At 43.0% G+C, this 23,945-nt stretch overlaps 1 protein-coding gene and 1 pseudogene across 1 annotated transcript; one reads left to right on the top strand and one right to left on the bottom strand.

Moving 5' to 3' along the window:
- Nucleotides 1-2,399: 2,399 nt before the first annotated feature.
- LOC123450307 (BTB/POZ and MATH domain-containing protein 2-like) lies at nucleotides 2,400-3,281 on the bottom strand. Its single transcript, XM_045127628.1, has one exon. The coding sequence runs from the start codon at nucleotides 3,279-3,281 to the stop codon at nucleotides 2,400-2,402; it is 882 nt and encodes a 293-aa protein (XP_044983563.1).
- Nucleotides 3,282-5,302: 2,021 nt separating this feature from the next.
- LOC123450306 lies at nucleotides 5,303-22,925 on the top strand (annotated as a pseudogene).
- Nucleotides 22,926-23,945: the final 1,020 nt, after the last annotated feature.

The following is a 23,945-nucleotide window of genomic DNA, read 5'->3' as shown; positions in this document are numbered from 1 at the left end:
ATGAAAAGTGCAGCTGCTCATACATGGCAACTACATCTGTTCATACATGGCAACTGTTCACAAGTGCTAGTCAACTTTCACTACACTACTTGTTTATTCATTAATGACAAAATATTACATTTGCCATTCATTACTTTCATTTTGGTGCAACACCCACTATAGTTGCCATGCTCTAACAATTTTCCACACAAAGCATTATGTGCCAACAGTTTCTTTTTTCCTTTTCTCACATGTGACAGATGTTGATGGCAGGTCTACAGATGTTGGCTATTGCCACGCGCTGGTCGATGCTCGTGCGTATTGAAAATTTGTAAGTTTGTCAGTTCATGACTCCACATTCATTTGCACCAATACATATGCAACTCGCCAGCCATGCAGCTGGTGAGCAATGGCAACTGCAGCTGACATGCATTGGCAACTGCAGTTGGCAAGGCTTGGCAATATCAGTTGCACAAGGATGACAAATATAAGCTGCGCATCCTTGTCAACTACAGTTTTATCATTCATACATGGCAAATGCACTTACCCATACATGGCAACTGCAGTTGTAAATACATGGCAGCTGCAGCTGCTCATACATGTCACCTACATCTGTTCATACATGGCAACTGATTACAACTGGTAGAGAACTTTCACTACACAACTTGTTTATTCATTAATGACAAAATATTTCAGTTGCCATTCATTACTTACATTTTGGTGCAACACACACTATTGTTGCCATGCTCGAGCAGTTTGCCACACAATCCATTACGTGCCAGCAGTTTTTTTTCCTTTTCTCACCTGTGATAGATGTTAATGGCAGGTCCACAGAAGTCAGCTGTTGCCACGTGCTGGTCAATGTTCATGCGTATTGAAGATTTGTAAGTTTGTCAATTCATGACTCCAAATTGAGTTGCAAAATGCACTTCTTCGAATTGGTGTGCTCTGTCCGCATTGCCTATAGCTTGAAGTGGGGCAACTTGCCATGGGATACCGTTGTAACCTACAAACATGCCAATAAAAAACGTAAGACGGATTACCATTCTTTCATTAGAACGAACAATCCAAGTAGAACTTGTTTACATTTTTTCAAACATCCCTACCTATGTTTGCGTATTGCTGCATTAGTGGTAGCAGTGGGTTCGCTTCAATTAGTTCGCTATAGTCTAGTGCATCCCAAGGGGGCGCTTGTGGCTGCCTTGAAAATCAAGGATTAGTCTCATCTCCAGGATTCATTTTGGTCTCCTCCCTGTTTTTCAATACCCGCACAACGATCAACCACGAGATGAATGAGTATGCAGTAGCCTAATCCATGAGCAAAATGGCAAGATAATTACATATTTGGCATAGACACGTAGCATGGCATGGCAACTACAACATTTGTAGTGGCCCATCTTTTTTTTTGACAATGCATGCATGTGCATAGTTGTTGTTTAATGTGCATGGCAACTACCATGGAAATTGACGGCAACTGCCAACAAAGTTGGATGGCAACTACTTTTCATTCCATCTCCTCCCGCTGCTCGTCTGCATGGCAACTACTTTCCCTTCTCCTCCCAGACGCAACTAAATTTGCAGCAAGGCGGCAACTACCAGTAAAGTTGGATGGAAATTTTTTGCTAGGAGTTCAGTCTGATTACAACCTCGAAAATTCCAACTCCACATACCAATCTATGACACATGGTGGGTAACCCCCATTGCTGCTCTAGGATTCCGGTTGCCATGGCAAATTCGGACAGGTGATGGCCGTTTACGATGTCAGTTTTGGGAGGAGAGAGTAAAATGACCAGATCGCACATAGTTTGCATACTTTTTGCCGTGTTCTTGGTCCGTCAGCTGCTAGATTTGTTCTGGCATTGTTGCTATGGCAACCAAGATGCATGATGTAGGTCGGGAGGTGGGAGATGGCCGGCTGGATCAGGGAGATGGGAGATGGTGCGAGATGCGTGGGGATTTCTCGCGTGTGGGTTGGTGGATGGAAAGCCCGAACGTGGAGGCAGTGCGGTGACAAGCCAGATCGTGCGGGCGAACAACCTAGCTACCAGACGTGCGGGCTATGGGTTGAGATGCCCGAATGTGGACGTGCAAGCTGGCCTGGATGGATGCCACAGAAGGCGTGTGACAGGTACCTCCCACCCGCCGCATGTGCGGCAGATATCGCGACACTCATTACCTTACAAGGGAAGCACACGAGTTGTGTTTTACTACAAATTTTTGTGTCTAGCCTGTAATTCTAAAACCAGAAATTCTGAACAGTTTGGTTGTGATGCCATCCCTATTTACCTGCCTTGTAGATCACCGTCATCGATCGTGTTCCATACCATCAAAATACAGCAAGGCCACGGAGCGAAAATTATTGGGAAAAAAAATGTAGTACATTCTATATAGTTAAGATGAGCGGAAAGTAACAATCCTAGCTAGGTTTTGCGGAGCCTACTTGCTTTTTCCCACATCTCCATTACGGTATCTGGACAACTTCTTTTGAGCTGATTGTATCCTCTACTTGCCACCACATCATCTAGTATTTTAGTAGATGATGATGCAAGAAATCGAATGCAAGCATCTTGGAGCCCAGAACAAGTATGTTGATTGGCCAAAGCCAATGTGGTTGCAATGGACTCGGCATCGAGGTGTTTGCAGAGGATGCTTTCACACATAAGTTTCAATCTTATCATGCCATAGCGATCCGCAGCCACAAGCAGGTGTTTGGTCACCTCTTTCTTATCGTCTTCATCCAGAAAGTCGTCGTCATCCATGACTGCTGCAGGCATTGAATCCGTATAGATGAAGTGGAGCAGAAACTTGAAGACAGCGGGTTGCATGTTGTCAATGACGATGCGGCTTGAATCCTTCTCCATCATCGGCCCGTAGAGCATGGCCTTGAAAACCGGAGACCGCACTGCCAGCACGAGCTTATGGGCCGGGAATTCCTCTCCTTGAACCTCGAATGTCACATCCGCGCCCTCCTTTGCCTCTAGCAGCTTCCCGAGTTGGTCCGTGATTTCCGACGGTGGCACCTCCTCGGCATGGGCCTCCTCGAAAACATATGGCTCCTTGATGACGGTCAAGGCGCATTTGATAATGAGACTATCGTCAACAACATAGCCCGATGCTTCCATCTCGCCCCTGTTTATGTTGTGTGTGACAAAGTAGTTCGGATCGGAAAGATTGGCCGACATGGCCACCGATGAAGAAAGAGAAAACCGCTTGGTTGGCCAGTGAAACAAGCTGATCGTGGAGGATACCCGCGCCGTGAATGCCTTCCGGCCCAGCTCCATCAGCTCCAGACCGACCACCATGTCGTCCTTGCCATCTTCCGCGGATCCGTCCGGCTAATAGTGGAGGCACCAGTCATGGCCGCCAACACTGAACCATGACGACTCGATGTAGCAGCCGACGCCCATGCCCCTGTGAATGCTGTAATTGGAGATCTTGAACATGTGCTCTCCCTACTCCGACTCCGTTGTGCACGTCGATGCGCTCAGCAAGATCATTGATATTACAATTTCTTGGTCCTGTCCTGGTGCAGATTGATTGATTCTTGAGGTGATTTCTTTCTTAATTTTCCAGACAACTCACCCGGCCCTTATATTTATAATATGTAGTATCTAGTACATGTCTATGTTGATCGAATCGAATTAGCAATCACATGATGTACTTTGACCCGGAGTCTATCTAACGGTCGGTGGCTGGCTCCGTGACCTAGTCGAACACGATCCTCTCCTCTCCGATGCTTATTTTTTGTTGGACGCGTCTAGGAGCAGCCGGCTCCTGCCTAGCGTTCCGTGACAGCCTCCACATAAAAGGTAAGTATACATGTTCCCACATAAGGCTGGCTATAGTGGGAGTAACTAAGGTAGTATCATGTACTCCCTCGGTCATGGTTGGTTGTGAGATCCAGCAGGTGTAGATGCTAATGCGCCTAATTAGCTGAGAAAAAATACTAGTATTAATGTGTGAGCAGCAAATTGGGAGGGCTCATACATGAATAGTACTAGTACTAATTAATAGGAGTAATTGCTTTCGCGCCTTAAACCTGGTCTATTTTGGAAACACACGCAAGTTTAACTGTGCCTTCTAAACCGTGGCGGAGGGAGTACTTGGTACTAGTAAACATGCTGATGTGACAGATAATTAAAGAAAAGAGAGAGGGTTAGAGTAACATAGGTACATACCGTAACATGTTAAATGCTATGCTACTAAGTGTCATCCATGTCAATAAATAAGGTCATCTATGATACTACTTTATGATACTATGCACTATGAAGGTAGTATCATACAATAATATCATATGCATGATACTACTATATGATACTCCTCACTATGACCAGCCTAAAAAGGAAAAATCTGGTCTCCCTCAATCTCTGTACCGCCACAACCAACACCCACCTTCCCTCTGCTACTTTTTAAGCCGCCGGCGTACACAGCTTCCACCTACCCGCATCTTCATCTCCACCAAACAAACAAGGGGGCAGTTGCTCCATCCCAGATCTAAAACTTCATCCAAACTTCATAGTCATGCGATGGTAACCACATGAAGCTAGAAATAAGAGGGATTGGATCAGCAGGAAAGAAAAGGCACTGGTAGAAAAGAAGGGTGAAAAATCACAGAGGTAAAGCCATCAGATTTTCTCACCTCCCCCCTTACTTTTGCCCTTATGCATCCATAATCTGTTGTGTTCTAGGTTCCAGGCTATTCTTCTTGATCCAACATGTTGGATCCAGCATGTCTTTGGTTTGCAGCATCTCTCCTGCTTCCCTGTTGCTTCCCTGCTTCTCCTGTTAACCATATGATTAGTACTAGAATCATGGTAATCCTTTTAGTAAGGAAAATTGCTAGTACTTTTTGAGCAAGAATAGTTTTACTATGAGGCAATTAGTGTTACTGTTATATACACATAATGCAAAAAATAATACTGTGGACAAAAAAAACATGACTGTCATAACAACTACTGTATAAAAAACTGAAGTTATTCTTATGATTCTGGTGGGCTTGGGTTGTTGTGTTATTTGCTTGCTTGTATTTAGTGTGCTACTTGCTTGCGTCATTGAGCTAACTTGCTTCATCTATTTTTATGTTGAATACTTGCTTGCGTAGTTGAGCTAACTTGCTTCATCTTTTTTATGTTAAAAAATGACCAGGTTGACGATGATTGACTTGAATGAGGCCCGATGAAAATAATGGTGATCCCGTGTACTGTACGCAACATGCTGCTGGAAATACAGAGTTTGTTGCCGAATCACCTAATCCTCCTATCATTCAGAAAGTCAGTGTTGCTGATGCAGAAGGAATTATTACAGATGGCACTCAAGTCGTGGGATGGCTGCTCCAGGTAATACACAAGTACATCAGCAGTAGCAACTGAGAGTGATGGACACACCCTTGATGGCACAGGTGCCACGAGCGATACTGGTGGGACTGTTGCTAATGGTTTCAGTGCTGAAAATGATGATGAAGCTTGGTCACATCCCAAGGAGCCTTATGTGGGCATGAGGTTTGACACTTTGGAATGCACCAAAGACCACTACAATTCTTATTCATTGCAGAATGGTTTTTCAATCAAAATGAATACTTCAAGGAAGGCTGCAAAAACTGGGAACCTGATAAAGCAACAGTTTGTTTGCAACAAGTTTTGAAAGCCTAAAGTCGACGATGGAGGGGCAGAAAAGATTCCCGTGCTAGATGAAATTGTTGACGAAACAAAAGATGATGATGAAGATGAGGATATTGTCTTTCTTGGTGATGCCAGTAAAACCAAAACGACGACCAAGAAGCGGAAGAGAGATACAATATTGCAAACTGGTTGCAAAGCTAAGATGGTTGTGAAACTAACTGATGGCAGATGGGAAGTGATCCACTTTGTTGGCGAGCACAACCATCCATTGGTTGACAAGCCATCTTTGACTAAGTATTTGCGATCACACCAAGGGATCCTAGCAGAAGAAAGGGCATTCCTTACACATCTTCATAACTGCAAGTTGACTACAGGTTTAAACCAATACCCCTAGCCCCTAACAACGAGCACCAACATTAACACTTGGTTAAAACTTGGACACCCTGGAGATGCCTAACAATTGTGTGTTTCTTGCTTCCACATGTGTCTGACTTGCTCGAAACATATGCGTTATTTGCTTGATAATAACAAGAACTTGCTTACAACTGGGCATGATAATGCATGATTTGTTTAACACTGTGGTTGATGAACTTGCATAAAGCTTATCCGTTTTGTGCTCGATGGGAAGTTTCTACTTGCCTGATTTTTTTTGGTAAAACAATTTTGATGTGCATCTAGACTTACCTATGATTAGTATGATTATAGTTGCAAGTAGCAGTTGTTCTTGGATGAGCTCAACTTGTGTAAAAAATGATTAACCACCATTGTCACTTGATGGCGGCAGGTCGTATGATGCACATCATGTCAAAATTCTATGGGACAGAACTCTATGTACCTTATACCACTAAGCACATTACAAACCTCAAGACGGTCTTGAACCAGGATGCTACAAAAGAAGGGGATATGACAGAGACATTTGCATTCTTTAAAGATCAACAGAAAGAAGATCTAGATTTTTTTACAAGATAAAGTATGATGAGGAGGACAGGGTTGGAAATATTTTCTTGGTCGATGGTGCAACAAGGAAGGCTTACGTGGAATGTTATCATGATTGCATATCCTTTGACACAATGTATATGACTAACATGTACAACATGCCCTTTGCGCATTCATTGGAATTAATAGACATGGGAAGTCATTCATGTTGGGTTGTGGTTTTGTTAGGCAAGAGTTGGCGTCAAGCTTTGATTGGATATTCTAAACCTTCCTTGAGGCAATGCATAATGTAGCACTGATGACCCACAAGTGTAGGGGATCTATCGTAGTCCTTTCTATAAGTAAGAGTGTCGAACCCAACGAGGAGCAGAAGGAACTGACAAGTGGTTTTCAGCAAGGTATTCTGTGGAGGCACTTAAATTATCGGTAACAGATAGTTGTGTGATAAGATAATTCGTAGCGAGTAGCAAGTAACAATAGTAACAAAGGTGCAGCAAGATGGCCCAATCCCTTTTGTAGCAAGGGACGAGCCTGGACAAACTCTTATATGAGGTAAAGCGCTCCCGAGGACACATGGGAATTTCTATCAAGCTAGTTTTGATCATGTTCATATGATTCACGTTCGCTACTTTGATATTTTGATATGTGGGTGGACCGGTGCTTGGGTGCTGCCCTTAATTGGACAAACATCCCACTTATGATTAACCCCGCTTGCAAGCATCCGCAACTACGAAAGAAGAATTAAGACAAAGTCTAACCATAGCATTAAACTAGTGGATCCAAATCAGCCCCTTACGAAGCAACGCATAAACTAGGGTTTAAGCTTCTGTCACTCTAGCAAGCCATCATCTACTTATTACCTCCCAATGACTTCCTCTAGGCCCAAATAATGGTGAAGTGTCATGTAGTCGACGTTCACATAACACCACTAGAGGAAAGACAACATACATCGCATCAAAATATCGAACGAATACCAAATTCACATGACTACTTATAGCAAGACTTATCCCATGTCCTCAGGAACAAAAGTGACTACTCACAAAGCATAATTATATTCATGACCAGAGAGGTATTGAATAGCATTAGGGATCTGAACATATGATCTTCCACCGAGTAATCCAACTAGCATCAACTACAAAGAGTAATTAACACTACTAGCAACCTTATAAGTACCGACCGGAGTCGCGAGACGGAGATTGGTTACAAGAGATAAACTAGGGTTTGGAGATGAGATGGTGCTGATAAATATGTTGATGGAGATGAGTCCCCTCTGATGAGAGGAGTGTTAGTGATGATGATGGCGACGATTTCTCCCTCTGGGAGGGAAGTTTCCCCGGCAGGACGGCCCTGCTGGAGCTCTAGATTGGTTCTGCTCAAGTTCCGTCTCATGGCGGCGGCTTCTCTTCCTGAAAGCCTCCTCCTTATTTTTTCGGAACGAAACCCTCCTTATAGAAAAAGATGGGAGCCAGAGGGGCAACAGGTGGCGCACAAGCCACCCAGGCGCGGCCAGGGGGGTAGGCCGCGCCTGGCAGGCTTGTGGCCTCCTGGTGGCTCCCCTTCGGTACTTCTTCTGCACAATATTTTTTATAAAATCCAAATTAATTCCTCGTTAATTTTCATGTCTTTTGGAGTTGCGCGGAATAGGTATCTCAAACTTGTTCCTTTTTCAGACCAGAATTCCAGCTGTCCGCATTCTCCCTCTTCATGTAAACCTTATAAAATAAGAGAGAAAAGGCATAAGTATTGTACCGTAAAGTGTAATAACAGCCCATAAAGCGATAAATATCAACATAAAAGCAAGATGCAATATGTACGTATCAACTCCCCCAAGCTTAGACCTCGGTTGTTCTCAAGCGAAAGCTGAGATCAATAAATATGTCCAGAAGTTTAGAGATAGAGGTGCCGATAAAACAAGATACAGACATGCAAGCATCATGATCATATTTAGAACAACAATATCATCGTATAATTTCTTATGCTAAAGTGACAGTTCCTTCACAATGTAAAGTATGTGTCAAGAACCTTATTGAGAATTAACAACCAATAGCCTTTAGTCATTGAAGCAATTGCAATTTATCATAACATCGGAAAGATTCAAATAAGAGCTTGTAAAGCAAATCCACATACTCAATCATCCTTTCGTCTTCTACAATTGCTAAAACTCACGTGGTAATCATGAGATCAATGTTTCAGTTGGACACAGAGAAAGATAGGGACTTATAGTTTCGCCTCCCAACTATTTACCTCAAGGGTAATGTCAACAATAATAATTCATGAATACTTACTTCCAAGTTGACATATGAATATAGATCTTTCCCTAGCACATGACGTTAGCCAAGATAATGGTGAAATAAGGAATTGGTGTCGATCCCCATGACTCTTATAAGGTTAAAAGTAAAGGTACAAGATAGGCCCTTCGCAGAGGGAAGCAGAGGTTGTCATGCGCTTTTGAGGTTTGGAAGTCTGACCTCTTAGTGTGAAGGAACGTCACTTTATATTGCCTCCTGTGATAAAGAACTTTATTATGCAATATGTCTCTTTTATGTCTTCCTCATCACAGGTTCGTACAAAGCTTATTTTCCACACACTAATAGATCAAACATATTTAGGGAGAAATTTTTATTGCTTTCACCGATGACAACTTACTTGAGGGATCTTATTCTATCCATAGGTAGGTATGGTGGACTCTCATGGCAAAACTGGGTTGAATGTTTATGGATGCACAAGTAGTATCTCTACTTAGTGCGGAAGTTTTGGCTGATATGAGGTGGAAGCAATCGTCATATGCTAAGGGATCTCTAGTCATATAACATTGTCCGGAACCAAGCAAACATAATTCATTATGTTGTCTTCCTCGTCCAACATGTACTTCTAAACATGTAATAGTTTAATGAGTGTTCACCGTCATAGATGGTACACAAGATGATATATTTATATGTGAACCTCTCCTTCTTTATGTCACGCCCAAGATGCGACACTATCCTCAATTTGGCACGAGGGCCTCGTCAGGGATAGAAGCGCATCTCGTCGTGTTGCAAGAATGGATATCGTTACAAGTACATGTACTGAAAAGATGAGATATATATATATATAGAATTGGCTTACACTCGCCACAAGCTACATCAGAGTCACAGCAGTACAATACACAATCATCATGAAGAAGAGCAGGGTCCGACTACAGACGAAAACAAACAAGAAAAGAAGAACGACGTCCATCCTTGCTATCCCAGGCTGTCGGCCTGGAACCCATCCTAGATCGATGATGAATAAGAAGCAACTCCAAATGAACAATCAACGCGCTCGCGTCAAGTAACCTTTACCTGTACCTGCATTTGGTGTTGTAGTAATCTGTGAGCCACAGGGGACTCAGCACTCTCATTTCCAAAGGTATCAAGACTAGCAAAGCTTAATGGGTGAGGTAAGGTTAAGTGGTGAGGTTGCAGCAGCGGCTAAGCACATATTTGGTGGCTAACTTACTAGTACAAGAAATAAGAGGGGGAAGATCTACGCATAGCGGACGTGAACTACTGATGATCAAATGAATGATCCTAAACACCTACCTACGTCAGACATAACCCCACCATGTCCTTGATCGGAGAAGGAACTCACGAAAGAGACAGTCACGGACACGCACATAGTTGGCATATTTAATTAAGTTAACTTCAAGTTATCTAGAACAGTGTTAAACAAAGTTTCCACGTTGCCACATAACCGCGGGCACGGCTTTCCAAAAGATTTAACCCTGTAGGGGTGCTCCAACTAGTCCATCACAAATTACCACAAGCCGCATAGAAATCCTCGATCACGAAGCTCGCGATCACGTTGGATTCCTTAGTGGAAAACCTCAACTCCGAGATTACCCAAAGCATCACCGGAATCTCGATGCACAAGAGATCTCGTCAAAGGTAAAACTAATCCAGCAAGGCCGCCCGACGTATCGACGTTCCCGATAGGAGCCGCGTATCTCGTTCTCAGGACACGACGGATAAGCTACATGTACGGAGGCCTAATAGAAATCACCCAAGTTTCCCTGGGTTGACCCCGCACAGTGCTTTGTTTTGGACCAGCACTAGCCCCTTGTATTATGTAGAGTTACTCCTCGGGTAGCGCTAACTCCCTATGCATTTCAAATTATCAGAATTATTATGTTGGGAAAATGTAGTACCAATGTTGGGCCTTGCCAGACCAGCTTTAATATAAAACGAATTATCAAGGGGTTCCCCATAACAACCCCGATCGTGTTAGGAGCACTCAAATATGGAACATAACACCGGTAACCGAAACTAAGGGGGCAAAGGTGGAGCAAAACACTAGGCTAGAAAGGCCGAGCCTTCCACCTTTTACCAAGTATATAGGTGCATTAAATTAAATGGCATTTAATATGGTGATATGACAATGAACCCATGTTAACACATGTAAGCAACTACACCTACAACTAGCAACGCTAAAACAGGGTTAAGCAAGCGGTAACATAGCCAATCAGTAGTTTGCTAGGTTGAACAGGTTGAAGGTTTCCATGGCATTGTTGAGAGGCTGATATTTAACATGTGGTAGGCAATGAGACATAATCGATAGAAACGGTAAACTAGCATGGCAATGATAGTAATGGTATCTGGGTAAATGGTCATCTTGACTGAGATCCCGCTTGGAAGAAGAATGACTCCATGAAACAGACGAACCGATGTAGTCGAACGGATCCTCACAATCCGACACGCTTGCAGAACTTTGTCGAGACGGAGGAAACTGGAAACAGGCATCAACACACGAGATTCACCACACGATGCACAACACATATGATGCGTGAGCAGCTTATCACAAACAAGTCTCGGCATGACAAATCACACAATCAAACACTACACATTAAGTGAAGTTCAATATGCAACGAGTTGCATATTGACGAAACTCCATGTTAATTATTTAGTTCTATCTCGATTAGATACACGACAATATTAAATGTGGTTAAACATGGCAAGAGGTGAAGCATAATTAAACTACCTATCTAGGCATTTTAAATGTGGTCGGAAATGACATATAGCACCTCCGAAACGACCTCACATGTTAATTTAGAATTCTGTCCAGATCTGAACTAACACATTTAATTAGTTGTTAAACAGCAAAACAAATAGTTTCATGTGATTCTACGCGTCGTTTCAAGCAATTTACACATAGAGAACATCTCCAACAAAGCTACGGTTCAAAAGATACAAGCACCGCAAGATATGATGGCATGAATGCAAACTGTGTGCAACGACGGTCACGGGCACTTCAAAACATACAACCAGCAAGAGAAAATGAAACTATACAATATTCTAAGCAAGTTTCATGTAGGACACGATCAAATCGGAGCTACGGTTCAAAAACTACGAGCAAAACAAGATATCACTACAATCTGCCAAAATCAGCCACATAGCATTTTCTACACCCCACAACTACGAGCTACACAAAACCAATATAATCAACCAAGGCATGACACAATAGAGGGAAAGAAGCACTACAACAAACAACTAACAACAACTAGCATGGCATCATGGATCACTAGGGGAAGAAGTCATAAAATGGCATCCCACACACTATTTCAGGCTTGGTGAAAATAACACTTCATGAAAGTGCAGTTTTCGATCTGAAGGCATATTGACAGCAGGAAAACCATAAGCTACAGGACTTCAAATGGTATGAAACTCACAGCATGCTAGAGAATCACAAGGTCTACAACTAACTCCATTGGACCAATCTCAAAAGAGCTACAGATCACAAGATAGAAGCCAACCAAAATAGCAACAAAATATATCAGATTTCAGACTTAGAAATATTTCAGCACCTCTAAAACATCACTATTTCCTAGCAAGTAAAAATCAACTAAAGCACACCTAAACATGGATTTCTATTGTAACTAAAAATACCAAGGGGCTAGACTAAACATCAAAGAACAACTCCCTAGTTGACAACTCCTATAAACAAAGCACGGAATAAATCCTACGAAAAAGACAAGAGGGCAACATGGAAAAATATCGTGCGAACTAACTTTCTCAAAAGCTAAAACTAAATACACCGAAAAATCCCATAAAAACATATAAAACATGTGGGGTTGCAACACAAAAATATTGCCACATGTAAATGCGAAATAATAACCTATACACGGAAAAATAAACTAGCGGCAATCCCTAAATGCAAAAATACCAACGTCTACTCTAAAATACATGGAAAAGGTGTTCCTAAAAATGGACATTTCTATTACGGCATTTGAGCAGTCCGGACACGCTTGAGAAAATAATACGTGCTATATCCTATTGGGGCAGCACGTAAATCTATGCAAATGGCGGCTCAAACTACGTCAAACAATTGTGCAAGTTGCAAATTCGGATTCTACCTGAAATTCTACACCAAAACCATAAGCTACACGCCTCGTTCCGACACACGTTTAAAAAGATACAAACGTTTAAATATATCCCTATTATCTAGAATTTAAATAATTCTGAATAAACCTAATTATCTAACGGTCCGGACAAGGGGCGCAAGTTAGCTAAACAGTGCACAGGCGGGGGAATAGAGGCTCACCTTGGGGGGGGCTCTTGGGCCGGCGGGAGCCAGGTCAGCTCGGTCAACAGCTCGGTTGACCAACGGGTTGCGCGGCCGATGGGCCGGCTCAACTTCTGGAGCAGACAAGGCCCACGCGGGGCAAGGCCGCTGCTGGCCTTGATCGGACAGAGGGGCGACTGGGCCGGCTGCAGCAGCCCACGGGGCCGGCACGGTCAACCGCCTCTCCCCCGATCTGGTCCTCGCTCCAAATCGCGTCGTTGGAGCGCTCGCTAGCGGGAGGACCCGCGCGGGAGATGCTCAGCGGCACTGCGGCAGGCAGCAGCAGGCAGGCAGGCGCGGACGCAGGGAACTGGGCGACAGCGGCGCCCGCGGGAGGCGAGCAGGCGGGGCGGCGGGGCAGGCCGTCGGCACGGGAGCTGCGGGCTGCGCGGGATCTCGCGTGGGGGGGGGCAGAACGGGGCGGCGCACCGGCGAGGCAGCGGCCGTGGTTGACGCTGGAGGCGCAAGGCAGCGGGGCTGGCTGGGCAAGGGCCGACAGCGGCGGCGCGAGGGAGTTCCGGGCTCGGGTGCTGCTACGGGGTTGGCCACCTCGGGCACGGACTCCATGGAAGGGAGCTCGGGCTAGCGGCGATGGCGGCTCGGGCCCGGGCGGGCTCCAGATGGGCCTGGGCGGGCCCTGCGCAGGAGTAAAGGATGAGAGAGGCTGGAGGTGGCGGCTGCTGGGCTAGGTGGAGCGCGGATCCCGAGGTAGGGCTAGGGTTTGCCTAAAATGGAAGGGAGAGCATCTAATTAAAGGAAGGGGCTAGGTTAGAGGGTATCTGGGTTTTTTCGACCCTCAGATCGCGATCGTACGGTCCGATCGGAGAGGCGGGTTAGCGTTTGCTGTGAAGAGTAGTTATCCGGAGATGAGAGGGAAAACGGGCGGCCCGACAACGAGTTTTAAAACACCGAAAGACGTCCGACGATAGACCGACTACACTGCCGCTACGGTCGACCGTTCGGGTACCAGACGGACTCCGATCGCGATGAAATTCAACAGGTGGCCTAGATATATTAAAATAAGACCGCACGTCAAATCCCAACACAATCAGAGAATGTTTTCAACACACTTTTAAAACATGGTTACGACGATGCCGCGGGCGCGTGCGTGTGCGGTCGGGCTCAGAACGGACAACGACAAGAACTGGCAACTACTAACGGATGCAAGTTTGAAAACTGGCGGCAACGGGATGCCGATGCAATGCTGATGATGCGCATGATGCGATGGTGATGGGACAAAATAAAATAGACACACGACGAAAACAGAATAGAAGGGGAATCTTCTGGAACGTCGGCATCGGGTTGTCACACTTTATTACTTCCTATTAATTGCAACAATGACCAAGGTCTACGTTTGTCCACCCACAACAAGTTTCAATCAACATTCTTTTTATATGTGAAGTCATCACTTCCCATAAGATCATTACATGATCTTTCATGCTTTTGTTCTTATATTATTCTTTTCTTTAGATCATGGCATGAGGCAAGGCCCTTATCTAAAACACACTTTATTATATGACTCACGAACTCGAATACATTGGGGGTGACACAAAGCAAAACTCAACCCTAGATCATACTAAAAACTTTATTCTACTAGAGAAAGATAAAACCAAAAATGATCAAACTAAGAAAAAGGTAATGGCAAAAGATGTGATGGTGATACGATACCGGGGCAACTCCCCCAAGCTTGGCACAAGCAAAGAGGAGTGCCCATACCCGTGCTTAATTGTCCTCCTTCGAAGGTGATGGTGGTGGAATTGTTCTGTCTTCTAATTCCAAGAGGGCCATCAATCTTCGATTTATACTTTGGAGCTCTGTGATATGTTTCTCTAGCAAAACAACTTCCCAGGTGAGATAAGTATTACAAACACGAGTTATTTCACATAACCTCAAGAGTTCGATCAAGGATGGAGGTAAAAGGTGGAGGTAGGGTTGAAGAAAATCCTATTCCTCAGCTTCTTCCTTGTTGAGCACAGATTGCCCTTCGTCCGACGCCGGATTCTCGTCCTTAGTTTTGCCCTTAGTTTCTTCTAGTAGCCCTTCCTTGGCCTCCATGACCTCCATTCTTTTCAGATCAGCATTTACTTCTTCATAGACTTGAGGGAAATCATTCTCCCCGACAGAGTCTTGAGACGACATCCTTGCCCTAAATCTGTGGCAGAAACTGGCTCGAAACGAAAACAAAGGATATTTGCATGATACGAGGGCCAGACCTTTCGAGAGAATATATAATGAATTTTTGCCGACCGAAAGGACTATTCCACCAGAAAACGGAGTCCGGGAGGCACACGAGGTGCCCACAAGCCACCCAGGCGCGACCAGGGGGGTAGGCCGCGCGTGGCAGTCTTGTCGCCTCCTCGTGCGCTTTCCGGACTACTTTAAATTTTTCTATTTTTCTAAAAATTCCAAAACGGAGAAAAATTTCTACTGGAAAAGTTTTGGAGTCAGCTTACTTATCGAATCACATACCTCTTCGTTTTTGGAGTCTTAAACAGGCTGATAAATATCCCTTATGTACTCCTCCGGAGTTATGGTATTAATAATATTGCTTTCAACATTTATGGGAGTACCTGATATATAATGCTTGATTCTTTGCCCATTTACAACTCTCAGAAAATTACCTTTCGTGTTGTTGATCTTTATGGCACCGGGACGATATACTTCCTCAACAATGTAAGGACCTTCCCATTTAGAGAGAAGCTTGCCACCAAAAATCTTAAATGAGAATTGTATAGCAAGACATAATCACCTACACTGAACTCATGTTTTTGTATCCTTTTATCATGCCACCTCTTAACCTTTTCTTTAAACAACTTGGCATTTTCATATGCCTAAGTTCTCCATTCATCAAGTGATCTAATATCAAATAACCTCTTCTCACCAGCAAGTTTGAAATCAAAGTTGAGCTCTTTGATTGCCCAATAAGCCTTATGCTCTAGCTCAAGAGGTAAATGACATGCTTTAGACCATTTTGTACGGAGACATGCCCATGGGATTCATATAAGCAGTTCTATAAGCCCACAGTGCATCATCAAGCTTCTTAGACCAATTCTTTCTAGACCTATTAACAGTCTTTTGCAGAATTAGTTTAATTTCTCTATTACTTAGCTCTACTTGACCACTGGACTGAGGATGATAAGGAGATGCAATTATGTGGTTGACATCATACTTAGCAAGCGTTTTACGGAAAGCACCATGAATAAAATGTGTACCACCATCAGTCATTAAATATCTAGGGACTCCAAATCTAGGGAAAATAACCTTAAGCATCCTAATAGAGGTGTTATGATAACTTCTACCCACTTAGTAACGTAATCAACATCAACTAGAATATGCATATAATCAAAACCCCAAACATCAAATGGTTCAATGACAAGTTAATAATTCATAGGCATTTCCTGACGTTTACTGATATTACCTATTCTTTGACATTCATCACAAGACAAGACAAACTTACGGGCATCCTTGAAGAGAGTAGGCCAATAAAATCCGGATTGCAATACCTTGTGTGTAGTTCTATCTCCCGCATGGTGTCCTCCGTAAGCCTTAGAGTGACACTTCTGTAGGATCTATCCCTGTTCATGCTCAGGTACACAACATCTAATAACACCATCTACTCCTTCTTTATAAAGGTGAGGATCATCCCAAAAGTAATGTCTGAAATCAAAGAAGAATTTCTTCTTTTGTTGGTATGTGAAACTAGGTGGTATATATTTGGCAAAAATATAATTTGCATAATCAACATACCAAGGTGTACTACGTGAAGCATTGATGACATTCAATTGTTCATCTGGAAAGCTATCATCAATAGGTTGTGGGTCATCAAGAACATTCTCCAATCTAGACAAGTTATCTGGTACACGGTTCTCAACACCCTTCCTATCAACAACATGCAAATCAAATTCTTTTAGCAAGAGAACCCATATGATAAGTCTAGGTTTAGCATCTTTCTTTTCCATAAGATACTTAATAGCAGCATAATCAGTGTGAATAGTATCTTTGGAATCAACAATGTAAGATCTGAACTTTTCACATGCAAACACGACTGCTAAAAATTCATTTTCAGTAGTAGCATAGTTTCTTTGGTCACTGTCTAGAGTTTTACTAGCATAATGAATAACATTCAATTTCTTATCGACTCTTTTTCCTAGAACAACACCAACATCATAATCACTAGCATCACACATAATTTCAAAAGGTAGGTTCCAATCAGGTGGTTGAACAATAGGTGCAGTTATCAAGGCCTTCTTAAGTATTTCAAATGGTTCCTCACAATCATCGTCAAAAACAGAAGGAATATCCTTTTGCAAGAGATGTGTAAGAGGCCTAGAAATCTTAGAAAAGTCCTTAGTGAACCTTCTATAGAAACCAACATGACCAAGGAAACTTCTTATACCTTTAATGTCTGTAGGGCAGGGCATTTTCTCGATCGCATCAACTTTAGCCTTATCGACTTCAATACCTTTTTCAGAAATTTTATGTCCTAAGACAATGCCTTCATTAACCATAAAGTGGCACTTCTCCCAATTCAAGGTTGCTGAGGCAATCATCAAAAGAAGACCCATAAACGGAGAAGTCATCCATGTAATCCTCAACAATCTTTTCACAAAAGTCAGAGAATATAGCCATCATACATCTTTGAAAGGTACCAGGTGCATTACATAAGCCAAAAGGCATACGTCTATAAGCAAAGGTACCGAAAGGGCAGGTAAAAGTGGTTTTCTCCTGATCAGATTGTGCAACAGGTATTTGGGAGAAACCAGAATAATCATCTAGAAAGCAGAAGTGTGTGTGTTTAGACAATCTTTCTAGCATTTGGTCAATAAAAGGCAAAGGGTAATGATCTTTCCTAGTGGCTTTATTCAATTTCCTAAAATCAATTACCATCCTATAGCCAGTAATAATTCTCTATGGGATCAATTCATCTTTATCATTAGGGACAACGGTAATACCTCCCTTCTTAGGGACGCAATGCACCAAACTTACCCAATCACTATGAGCAACAGGATAGATAATACCTGCTTCCTGGTGCTTTAGTATTTCTTTTCTTACAACCTCTTTCATCTTACGATTTAATCTCCGTTGATGATCGGCAACTGGTTTGGAATCAGGATCGGTTTTAATTTTATGTTGGCATAGAGTGGGACTAATGCCCTTAAGATCATCAAGAGTATATCCAATAGCAGTACGGTGCTTCCTCAGAGTTTTCAATAATTTCTTTTCTTCATGCTCTGAAAGGCTAGCACTAATAATAACATGATATATCTCTTTTTCATCAAGATAAGCATACTTAAGAGTATCAGGTAACTGTTTAAGCTCAAACATAGGATCACCCTTTGGTGGGGGTGGATCTCCAAGTAGTTCAACATGCAAATTATTCTTAAGGATAGGATGTCGTTCAAAGATAACTCTATCTATCTCATTCGTTTCATCCATATGCATATCATTTTCATGCTCAAGCAAGTATTGCTCTAAAGGTTCAGTAGGAGGAACAACAATAGAAGCTAGGGCAATAATTTCATCCTTACTAGACAATTTTTTTTCATGAGGTTGTCTACCAAACTTGGAGAAATTGAATTCATATGACACACCTTCAAAGCCAACAGTGACAGTTTGCTTCTCACAGTCAATATGAGTATTGATAGTATTGAGGAAAGGTCTGCCAAATATGATGGGACAAAAGCTATCTTGTGTGGTAGCAAGAACGATAAAATCAGCAGGATACTTTGTTTTACCACACAAGACTTCAACATCTCTAACAATTTCCAAAGGGAAGATAGTATCTCTATGGGCAAGCTGAATAGTAACATCAATAGGTTCCATCATCATATAAAGATCAAGGTATTGCACTAACACTAGCACCCACGTCACATAAACCATGATAACAATGGTCTCCTATCTTAACAGAAACAACAGGCATGCCAACAACAGGCCTATGTTTGTCTCTAGCATGAGGTTTAGCAATTCTAGCAGCATCTTCACAGAAGTGAATATCATGCCCATCAACATTGTCGGACATGAGACCTTTGATAATAGCAATGCTATGTTCAACTTTAATTTGCTCAGGGGGTGTAGGTGTTCTAATGTAGCCCTTACGTATCACAGTTGGAGCTTTAGCATGATCCTTTATTCTAACAGGGAAAGGTGGTTTTTCAATGTAAGCACTAGGAACAATAGGATCATTATAAGCAATGACTTTCTCTTCAACTGGATTGGGTTTAACTACATTGACTTCTATGGTAGGACGATATTTAAACCAATTCTCTTTAGGGATATTAATATGAGCAACAAATGATTCACATAATGAAGCTACTATCTCAGAGTCAAGTCCATGTTTAGCGCTAAAATCACAAAAAGTATTTGTTTCAACGAAGGATTTAACGCAATCGAACTTAAGATTCATACCTGACTCCTTACCTTCATCAGACTCCCAATCTTCAGATTTGCGTTTAGTTCTTTCCAATAAATTCCATTTGAAGTCAATATCTCTCTTCATAAAGGACCGGTACAAGAAGTTTCAAGCATGGTGCGATTATTTTGAGAAATCCAAGCATAGAAGTTATGAATAATAATTTCTCTCGAGAGCTCATGGTTGGGGCATGAATATAACATTGACTTAAGCCTCCCCCAAGCTTTAGTGATACTTTCTCTATCACGAGGCCAAAAATTATAGATATTATTCCGATCACGATGCACCAAATGCATAGGATAAAACTTTTGATGAAATTCCAATTTCAATCGGTTGTAGTTCCATGATCCAGTATCATCACATAGCCTATACCATGTCAATGCTTTATCCCTCAAAGGTATGGGACAGACCTTCTTCTTGACCTCATCCTCGGGCAAACCTGCAAGCTTGAATAAACCACAAACTTCATCTACATAGATTAGATGCAAGTCGGGATGTGACGTTCCATCTCATGTAAAAGGATTAGCCAACAGTTTCAATAGGATACCCGAAGGAATTTCATAACAAATATTTTCAGTAGGCGCAGCAGGTTGAGGAGAAACTCCTTGTGCTTCTGTTCGAGGTGAAGATACCCCAAACAAGCTCCTCAAAGAATTAGTTTCCATAGTGACAAGTGACAATAAATTTCAGCACACTATATAAATGTTTCCTTACCAAATTCCACTTACCAAAGGCGCTTCACTCCCCGACAACGGCGCCAGAAAAGTGTCTTGATGACCCACAAGTGTAGGGGATCTATCGTAGTCCTTTAAATAAGTAAGAGTGTCGAACCCAACGAGGAGCAAAAGGAACTGACAAGTGGTTTTCAGCAAGGTATTCTCTACAGGCACTGAAATTGTCGGTAACAGATAGTTGTGTGATAAGATAATTCGTAGCGAGTAGCAAGTAACAATAGTAACAAAGGTGCAGCAAGATGGCCCAATCCCTTTTGTAGCAAGGGACAAGCCTGGACAAACTCTTATATGAGGTAAAGCGCTCCCGAGGACACATGGGAATTTCTGTCAAGCTAGTTTTTGTCATGTTCATATGATTCGCGTTCGCTACATTGATATTTTGATATGTGGGTGGACCGGTGCTTGGGTGCTTCCCTTACTTGGACAACCATCCCACTTATGATTAACCCCTCTAGCAAGCATCCGCAACTAAGAACGAAGAATTAAGACAAAGTCTAACTATAGCATTAAACTAGTGGATCCAAATCAGCCCCTTAAAAGCAACGCATAAACTAGGGTTTAAGCTTCTGTCACTCTAGCAACCCATCATCTACTTATTACTTCCCAATGCCTTCCTCTAGGCCCAAATAATGGTGAAGTGTCATGTAGTCGATGTAAACATAACACCACTAGAGGAAAGACAACATACATCGCATCAAAATATCGAACGAATACCAAATTCACATGACTACTTATAGCAAGACTTATCCCATGTCCTCAGGAACAAAAGTGACTACTCACAAACTATAATTACATTCATGACCAGATAGGTATTGAATGTCATTAGGGATCTGAACATATGATCTTCCACTGAGTAATCCAACTAGCATCAACTACAAAGAGTAATTAACACTACTAGCAACCTTACAAGTACAAATTGGAGTCGCGAGACGGAGATTGGTTACAAGAGATGAACTAGGGTTTGGAGATGAGATGGTGCTGATGAATATGTTTATGGAGATGAGTCCGCTCCGATGAGAGGAGTGTTGGTGATGACTATGGCGATGATTTCCCCCTCCAGGAGGGAAGTTTCCCCGGCAGGACAGCCCTGCCGGAGCTCTAGATTGGTTCGGCTCAAGTTTCGCCTCGTGGCGGCGGCGTCTCTTCCCGAAAGCCTCCTCCTTATTTTTTCTGGAACGAAACCCTCCTTATAGAAAAAGATGGGAGCCAGAGGGGCAACATGGGGCCCACAAGCCACCCAGGCGCGGCCAGGGGGGTAGGCCGCGCCTGGCAGGCTTGTGGCCTCCTGGTGGCTCCCCTCTGGTACTTCTTCCGCCCAGTATTTTTATAAAATCCAAAATAATTCCTCGTTGAATTTCACGGCTTTTGGAGTTGCGCAGAGTAGGTATCTCAAACTTGTTCCTTTTTCAGACCAGAATTCCAGCTCCCGGCATTCTCCCTCTTAATGTAAACCTTATAAAATAAGAGAGAAAAGGCATAAGTATTGTACCGTAAAGTGTAATAACAGCCCATAAAGCGATAAATATTAACATAAAAGCATGATGCTAAATGGACATATCAAGCACCCACCAACATCATAACCGACCAAGACATCGCAATGACACAATCAATTAAAAGAATATTCCCTACAAGTGTGCATGGCTGTTGTGGATGGCACATTATGAAAAAGGCACAAGAAAAGCTTGGAGCATTGTTGAGGCGAAACCCTCGCTTGTCCAAAGATTTCAACAATTGTGTTGACTTTACCTTGACGATAGAGTAATTTGAGACGGGATGGGCTGAGATGATGTTGAAGTATGAGGTTATGACTGACTCCCACTTCGAGACTCTATACAAGTATCGAGAAACATGGGTACCCTGTTACTTCAAGCACTAGTTCTTCCCTTTCTTGCAGTTAACTCAATGCAGCGAGGGGTTCAACGTTGTCCTTTAGCGATATGTGAACCCACACAAGTCAATTTTGAACTTCGTGAAGCAATATCAAAAAATCCAAACACACATACTAGTTCGAGAGGGTTCAAAAGATTACATGACATGACACTTGGAGACTGAAATGTGGTCGTGTTACCCCATTGAGAAGCAGGCATATGCTTCCTATACTAGGGACTTGTACGAGAAGTTCTGTTATGAGTTTCTGTTGACTGTGAGGTACAATATGCGACCCCATGGTGAAAACTTGTATGAGGCTTACCCAAATCGAGAGCGGGTTGCTAAATATGGTTCTAGGAGCTATTTTGTCACAGTAGAAGCTGGTGTTGGAGACTATAGATGTGACTGCTGCAAGATTGAGGGGGACAGCATGGTATGCTGCCATATCTTGAAAAGTTTTCAACCAACTTGGTGTTGATGAAATCCCATCGCAATACATAATTAGAAGATAGACACCTTTTGCAATTTCTGATGCACCCCCCATTGTCGAGGATAAACTTGATGAGTTGCCACCACAATCGAAGAAAGAACCATGCAAATTTGGTGATAGATTTTGGTAGTCTTACTCGGGTTTCCAGTGCGTTAGATGCTGCGACAGATATTGTCAAGAAGCACATGCGTGGGGCACGTCATGAGATCCGAAATCTCAACATGTTAAGGAAGAAGAAGCCGGCAGTACCTCCCACTGGGCCCACTGGTGATCCTCCACCATCAACTGGTGGTTTCTGCACCACCACCGAGTAATACTCGGGCAACTAGAGGCCCTGCGTTGGATGCTGATGGACCTACAAAAGGACCTTCTGGTTCTAGGCAGCAGAAACCTACTTCTGCAGCATGCAGAAAAAAAGCAGCACTGCAAGCTGGTAACTCTGTGATTGAAGGTGGATGCTACTGCAACAAAAGACCTTCCAACGGCGCCAGAAATAGGAGTGTTGTTTGATACTCCTCAGGAACGGCACCAGGAATTCTTCTGCTACGGCTACGCCTGAAGGGACTTCCTAGGCAAATATGCAAAGGATTTCCCCCGTGGCCTTGGAGCCTTGCGTTGGTGTTCCCTCGAAGCGGAAAGGGTGATGTAGCACAGCGGTGGTAAGTATTCCCTCAGTTTGAGAACCAAGGTATCAATCCAGTGGAGGAGTATCACAAGATCCTACACAAACACAAAAGCTTGATCCCAACGCTATGAAGGGGTTGTCAATCCCTTATAGATTGTTCGCCAAGTGAGAACTGAAAGCAACAAAGTAACAAAGCAAAGTAAAAGCGGAGGTGTAAACGATGGATGTGAATAGACCCAAGGGCCGTAGTGTTTACTAGTGGCTTCTCTCATAAAAGCAAGTAGACGGTGGGTGAACAAATTACTGTCGAGCAGTTGATAGAACCACACAAAGTCATGACGATGTCTATGGCAATGATTATATCTATAGGCATCACGTCCAAAACAAGTAGACCGGTACTTTCTGCATCTACTACTATTACTCCACACGTCGACCGCTATCCAGTATGCATCTAGTGTATTAAGTCCAAAAGAACAGAGTAACGCCTGAAGCAAGATGACATGATGTAGATGGACAATCTCATATCAACGCTAGATCCCATCTTGTTACCCTTGATGGCAACTACTTAATGTGTGCCTTGCTACCCCTACTGTCACTGGGAAAGGTCACCACATGGTAGAACCCAAAACCAAGCATTTCTCCCATTGCAAGAATCATAGATCTAGTTGGCCAAACAAAACCCAAGACTCGGAGAGACTTACAAGGATAT

Source organism: Hordeum vulgare, chromosome 4H, assembly GCF_904849725.1.
Source record: "Hordeum vulgare subsp. vulgare chromosome 4H, MorexV3_pseudomolecules_assembly, whole genome shotgun sequence".
In the NCBI taxonomy this organism is placed as follows: Eukaryota; Viridiplantae; Streptophyta; class Magnoliopsida; order Poales; family Poaceae; genus Hordeum; species Hordeum vulgare.
This window is presented reverse-complemented; position numbering and strand designations above follow the sequence as displayed.

What these genes read in the sequence shown, in the direction of transcription:
- LOC123450307 (XM_045127628.1), bottom strand. Translation starts at nt 3,281, where the DNA reads ATGGTGGTCGGTCTGGAGCTGATGGAGCTGGGCCGGAAGGCATTCACG.